Below are 6,674 nucleotides of genomic sequence, written 5' to 3'. Positions count from 1 at the left end.
ATGAGATCTTCTGTCTTAAAAATGTCATATCCCTGTGTCCCAGCGTCGATCGGATGAATTAAATCACATCTCAAGGATGCAGTGTACATCATGAAAATATCATAGTCGTCCGATCGATGCTGGGACACGGGGACGTGATATTTTCAGGACAAAGGATCTCATCTCTAGTGTATGGGGGAGGGAGGGAAGCAGCTCTCTTTATTTATTTAGATTGTGAAAATACATTGAGTGAGACAGGAAAATTGTCCAGTGAATTATATGTTAGGACGTTTTATTTTATTTTGAGAAAAAAAAGATAGAAGACGTCTTTTTTTTATTGAAATTGTTAAAAAAATATTTATCACAAAATAATATCTCATTTTATTTTTTATTCTTAAAAATATTCTTAATTTTTTAACATTATTATAATAACTACATAGCAACCATAGATACCACATCATAGAAAAATTAATTAATTATAATAGTTACCATCTATATCTATTAGTAGTTAGCATTAATTTTTTTAAAAGGTTGTTGCAGGAGGAGGAGACGACACAAGCATGGATTTCAATTTTAAATAATAATAATAATAATAATAATAATAATAATAATAATAAACAGCATTATGTCTGAACTCATGGATGGATCCAAGAATTATAAGTAAACTACCCTTTGGGTGTGGAAGGAATGGATTAAGTACTAATAATTATTTTTACTGATTTAAAATAGTTGTAATATAAAATCAAATAATAATTAAAATTTATATTGTTAACATTTTTACTGTTTTATTTTTTAAAATAAAGTCATAATTTATATTTACAACGTAATATTTAAATTTATTTTGTTGTTAAATTAATTTATAATTAGTGCTAATTAAAATTTCTTTTCTCATACAAATATCTAAAAAAAACTAAATACTTTCCGTTTCATTAATTGGTGATTTTAAATTATTAAAAATGAAAAAGGAAAAAAAGGATTCAAGTTATAGTTTTATAGAGAAAAGGGTGGTTTATCCTTTTATTTATCTCAAAGTAATTCGTTTATTATTGCTTTATATTTATTTATTTATTTATTGCGGCTACGTACGTACCATCCATGCCGGGGGTCACTGAAACAGGGCAGGAGCCAAACGTGGTCGCGCCATGGCCCGCAGCGGCTTCGCTTTGCGCAGGACCAAGCCGAACGCCTCTTCCATGTCGATCTCTTCCAGCGCCTCCCAGTCGAAGCCATGGAAGAGATTCGCGAGGGCCAACAACACCAACGTCATTCCCCCCGTCACGCCGGGGCACCTCCTCTTCCCCGCGCCGAAGGGTAAGATCTCGAGCTCACCCTTGCGGAGAACCTCGACCTTCTCCCCGTCAGCAGCTGGGAGGTGCCTTTCAGGCTGAAATTCGTCTGCGTCGTCGCCCCACACGCGTTTGTTCCTCCCCAATGCGTGCGCATTGATGAACACCCGCGTCTTCGCCGGGATGTCGTACCCCATGAGTTCGGTCGCCTGCGTCGACTCGTGGGGAACCAGAAGCGGCACCGGAGGGTGCATCCGGAAGGTCTCCCGGACTATGCACCGGAGGTAATTCAGATCTCCCAAGTCAGACTCTCGGACCATACGATCCGGTCCAACCACTCTGTCCAGCTCTTCCCGTGCCCGCTCCAGCACCTTTGGGTTCTTGATCGCCTCCGCCATCGCCCACTCGATCGCCACCGCAGAAGTATCAGTCCCCCCCGCGAATATATCTAGCATTATGGCTTTCATCTCCCTAACATCCATCTGCAATGAAAGCAGCACAACAACGAAGTCCCTGTCCTCGCCATGCCCACCATCTGTTTGATTCTTTGCTTCAATGGCTTGCCGGTGTTCGTCGATAATCCTCTGCAGGAACCCATCCAGCCTCCGGGAAATCTCCCTAATCTTCTTCTCCGTCCCGACGAAAAAGTCGACGAGCCACCTCCACAAAGGCAGGTAGTCGCCGGGATAGAACGACCCCAGAAGACAAAACAGTTGGTTCGTGAGGCTCAACAGCTCAGCCCCCTCGGCTGGGCCGGTCCCTAAGTACCGCGTCCCCAGGAGCATCCTCGTCACGTTGTTCATCGTGAAGGCGCCGAGCACCTGGTTCACTTCGATTATTTCGCCTTTGCACGCCTTCTCTCGCACATCGCGCATGAGTTGGAGCGCCTCCAGCGCCCTGTTCTCGGAAAAAGACTCGAAGCGCCTGGCGGTGAGGAGGTGCTCCACGCAGGTCCGGCGCAGTCGTTTCCATTGCGGGCCAATCGGAGCGAAGACGATGCCCCTACCTCCATAGCTCAACTGGAGGGCGCACACCAACTTCGGGCGGGATGCGAATAGGTCGTCCTGCCGGACGAGGATCTCGCGGACGACGGCCGGGTCGTCGGTGGTGATGGCGTCGACGGTGCCGAGGCGGAGATAGACAAGCGGGCCGTAGGAGGAGCAGAAGTGAGCCATGTCCTTGTGGGGGAGAATGCCGATCTGCATCAGGTTACCGACGATTGGCCACCTTGTAGGGCCTGGTGGAAGCCTGGACACACGGAGCCTCTTCTCAGCAGCCCAGAGCAGAAGGATGGACATTATGAGAATTAGAACAAGAGGAGTTGAGAATGTAATGTCTCCTATATTAACCATCTCCATTTCCTAACTTGAAATTAAACTCTTGCCCTGAGAACTTCACGACTAGATTGAGGTTTATATAGAGATGATTGTTGACGCGGGGATGCCATGAAATATTAATTAATTCTGTTTATAATTTTTTAGGCTAGCTAAGTTTGTATTTTTTTAAGATGATCAAAGTTTATTTTCAAAGTTCCTTGAGATGATCAAAGTTTTGAATTAGAATTTAATTCAAAAGTATTCGTATATACTGCATGTCCCTGGAATCTAACTAAACGAAAACAAAAAATTACTGATGCAGCTTTGAATCTTCTCATTTTCTTTTCTAATTCAAGACAATGTTTTATTTATTTATATTGTGAAAGTATATTGAGTGAGACAGGAAAACTGTTTAGTGAATTATATGTTAGGGCGTTTTATTTTATTTTGAAAAAAAATAGAAGATGCCTTTTTTTATTGAAATTGTTAAAAAAAATCATTTATCATAAAAATAATATCGCATTTTATTTTTTATTCTTAAAAATATTCTTAATTTTTTAGCATTATTATAATAACTACATGGCAACCATGGATACCACATCGTAGAAAAATTAATTAATTATAATAGTTACCATCCATATCTGTTACACAGTTGTAACATTATTTTTTTAAAAGGTTGTTCAAGGAGGAGGAGACACAAGCATGGATTTCAATTTTAAATAATAATAATAATAATAATAATAATAATAATAAAAAAGTGCATTAATTAGGTGTCTAAACTCATGGATGGATCAAAGAATTATAAGTAAACTGCGCTTTGATTGTGGAAGGAATGGCTTAACTACTAAAACAAAATGAACAAAGAGGAAAACACATGAATTATTTATTTTTATGCTAAGGTGTATATTGATCCTGTCTGAAATCTACGAAAATGAGCACTGGCTCTGATGATGAAGATAACTTTCTGTAGATCTGGAAGAAGCCCTCCACGATCCTACGCATAGCGAGACAAACCAATAAAGTGTTAGTGACCTAAGACCGGGGTGAGGATCCCTGGCTAGACCCTCCAACGCTCAAGTCAGTTTCTCTCTCAAAAGGTGGGGAAGAAAGGAAGAAAAACAGTAACTGAAGTGAAACAGAGTTTAGATGCTAGAACTTACGTACCTTGCCAACGGAGAGGATCTCCCGTTTTATACAACCACACGTGACCTTTGTAGTAGAGAAGTAGTCCCCAGTTCGTTAGGGTTTGTTAGGAGATGAAGTCAATATCTTCTGTATTTCGTACAATAATCCTTTAAGGAATCTTTTTTTGTACCATATATGTACCTCTTTTGTCGTTTGTGACTTATATTTGTGATGGGGGACACGTCATTGTAACTGAAGAAGCTTCTAGAAGATATTTCCTCCAAAATATTATGTTGGGCCTGTCTCGGTCGGTCGTTCAAGCCGACCGTATATTGAGAATACCTTTTGTTGAACCTGTCTCGACCGGTCGTTCAAGCCGACCGTATATATATATTAAGAATACCTTCTATTGAGCATGTCTTTATACTCGGGCAGACTTTACCCGACTGGGCATATATGAGCACGTGGGTGATCGCTCGACCTTCAGTCAGTCGATAATATGTTGAGAACCATATACAAGGCTAAATGCCTTTATTCTCGGGCGGACTTTTCCCGGTCGAGCATATATGAGCACGTGGATGTTCGCTCGGCCTGCGGTCGACCGATAATATGTTGAGAATCATATATAAGGTTAAATGCCTTTATGCTCGAGTGTACTTTTCTCGACCGAGCATATATGAGCATGTGGGTGCTCGCTCAGGCTGCGATCGGCCGGTAATATGTTGAAAATCATATATAAGGCTAAATGCCTTTATGCTCGATCGGACTTTTCTCACCCGAGCATATATGAGCACGTGGGCGCTCGCTCGGCCTGCAGTCGACCGGTAATATGTTGAGAATCATATATAAGGCTAAATACCTCTATGATAGGGCGAGCTTTTCCCGGCCGAGCATGTATGAGCACGTGGGTGCTCACTCGGCCTGCAGTCGGCCGGTAATATGTTGAGAATCATATATAAGGCTAAATGCCTTTATGCTCGGGCGGGCTTTTCCCGGCCGAGCATATATGAGCACGTGGGTGCTCGCTCGGCCTACAGTCGGTCGGTAATATATTAAAAATCATATATAAGGCTAAATGCCTTTATGCTCGGGCGGGCTTTTCCCGACCGAGCATATATGAGCACGTGGGTGCTCGCTCGGCCTGCAGTCGGCCGATAATATGTTGAGAATCATATATAAGGCTAAATGCCTTTATGCTCGAGCGGATATTTCCCGGCCGAGCATATATGAGCATGTGGGTGCTCGTTTGGCCTGCGGTCAGTCGGTAATATGTTGAGAATCATATATAAGGCTAAATGTCTTTATGCTCGTACGGGCTTTTCCCGGCCGAGCATATATGAGCACGTGGGTGCTCGCTCGGCCCGTGGTCGGCCGATAATATGTTGACAATCATATATAAGGCTAAATGCATTTATGCTCGGGCGGATTTTTTCCAGCCAAGCATATATGAGCACGTGGGTGCTCGCTCGACTTTTACTTGATCAGACACATATTACTCCTATCTTTCTTGACCTAAACCCCTCTTTCACTCGTCAGGCCGACCTATTATAACACGTATCTCTAGCATCCCCTTCAAGTCTAGTCGAAGGAGGTATAGCTGACTGACTGGACCTAAGTCTACTTCTATCCTTTTTCTAAATATTTCATACCTACTACAGTGATTCCGTGACACCCCTAGCATATATCTTGTAATCAAGTTAAATAGAGGTGTGATCCTAACTTCTGCAACATCAACCTTTACTCTTTCTTGCTTCACTCTCTTCTAGAGATATTATTGAGAGTTATGACTTCGAATCCTCCTTGGGATAAACTATTGTCTGAGAAAGAAAAGTCTTTGGCGGAGGCTATGCAAGCCTAGATCTACATCACTCACACCAAAGAGAGCTAGAGGTATGTTTACTAGCAGCTCAGTCTCAAGTTCGGTCCGAAGTGGCTTTGAGGGACAAAGCTTATTTGGATTTAAAGCAAAAGACTGAGGAGTTAGATGATCTGAAAGCTCAACATGCCTCAGAAATAACCATTTTGATCAGGAAGGCTCATGTAGACGGTTTACTGATATCACAACAACAACAAGACTTGGACCAGCAGAAAGCTAAAGTAAATTTTTTGCAAACTGAATTAAATCGGGCTAGATTAGAGTTAGCTTTTTTGCCACAAACTTAAGAGGATGAATCATATAAGTGCAAGAGGACAGGACAAACATCTCCTCTCTGTCCAGGCTGTCATTCTTCCACACGCCCGTACTTGGGATGGGAAGAACAATCTGGTAGCTCTAGAAAGCATAACAAGTAGAAAATTATTTGTCTGCTGTATCTATTTATGGAAGATTCTCGGAAGTCTAAGAGTTATTATTGCAAAATTACTAATGATAATACAAAGTTCTATGTTTATATTTGATTATGCTTTTTACCTTGCTAAGTGTTTCTTGGTTCGTCCAAGCTTAATTTGGTTACCTATTTATGGAAGACTATAACACAAACTCGTTATTATTATTTATTTATTATTATATTTACTAAATTTTGAGATTCGTGCGATTTTTTAAAATGATCTCGTTGGTAATTGGTTCTTTAACGGAAAGAGATTGTTCGAATATATGGCGATTCAGTATATGATTCGATCTGTTTTGCCTATCATAAATGTCTCTTCCTGGGCGAGCGCCACGTATCATTTTTCTCCTTTTTCTAAGTAACTCTTGGTACACTTTTCGTTCGTATCTTATCACATATTCTTCTTGGCAGATCAACGGCTCTCCTTTATCGAATTGTTTTATTTTAACGGCGATCCTTATATTGCTCTAAAACCCTAAGTCTTCTTTAACTCTTTACCCTTCGTCTTCCTCCAGTTACTCTTTGGCGATTTTCTTTTCCGACCTCTTTCAACAATCTGTGCTACTTCATCTTCCCTGGTCTTCTTTTGTGACCTTTTTTCCTTAAGGACTCAGTAAGTCGCTTATTCCTTGAGGGTTTTC

The 6,674-nt window shown here is 41.3% G+C and overlaps 1 protein-coding gene across 1 annotated transcript; it reads right to left on the bottom strand.

Annotated features, from left to right (window-relative positions):
* Nucleotides 1-967: 967 nt before the first annotated feature.
* Nucleotides 968-2,670, bottom strand: LOC121984180 (cytochrome P450 703A2-like). Its single transcript, XM_042536994.1, has one exon. It carries the CDS (start codon nt 2,621-2,623, stop codon nt 1,085-1,087), a length of 1,539 nt encoding a protein of 512 aa, XP_042392928.1. The 5' UTR covers nt 2,624-2,670; the 3' UTR covers nt 968-1,084.
* Nucleotides 2,671-6,674: the final 4,004 nt, after the last annotated feature.

This window comes from Zingiber officinale, chromosome 5B, assembly GCF_018446385.1.
Source record: "Zingiber officinale cultivar Zhangliang chromosome 5B, Zo_v1.1, whole genome shotgun sequence".
Lineage (NCBI taxonomy): Eukaryota > Viridiplantae > Streptophyta > Magnoliopsida > Zingiberales > Zingiberaceae > Zingiber > Zingiber officinale.
Note: the sequence above shows the minus strand (reverse complement) of the source record. Positions and strands in the feature narration are given on the sequence as shown.

Coding starts and splice junctions, on each gene's coding strand:
- LOC121984180 (XM_042536994.1), bottom strand. CDS start 2,623: ATGGAGATGGTTAATATAGGAGACATTACATTCTCAACTCCTCTTGTT.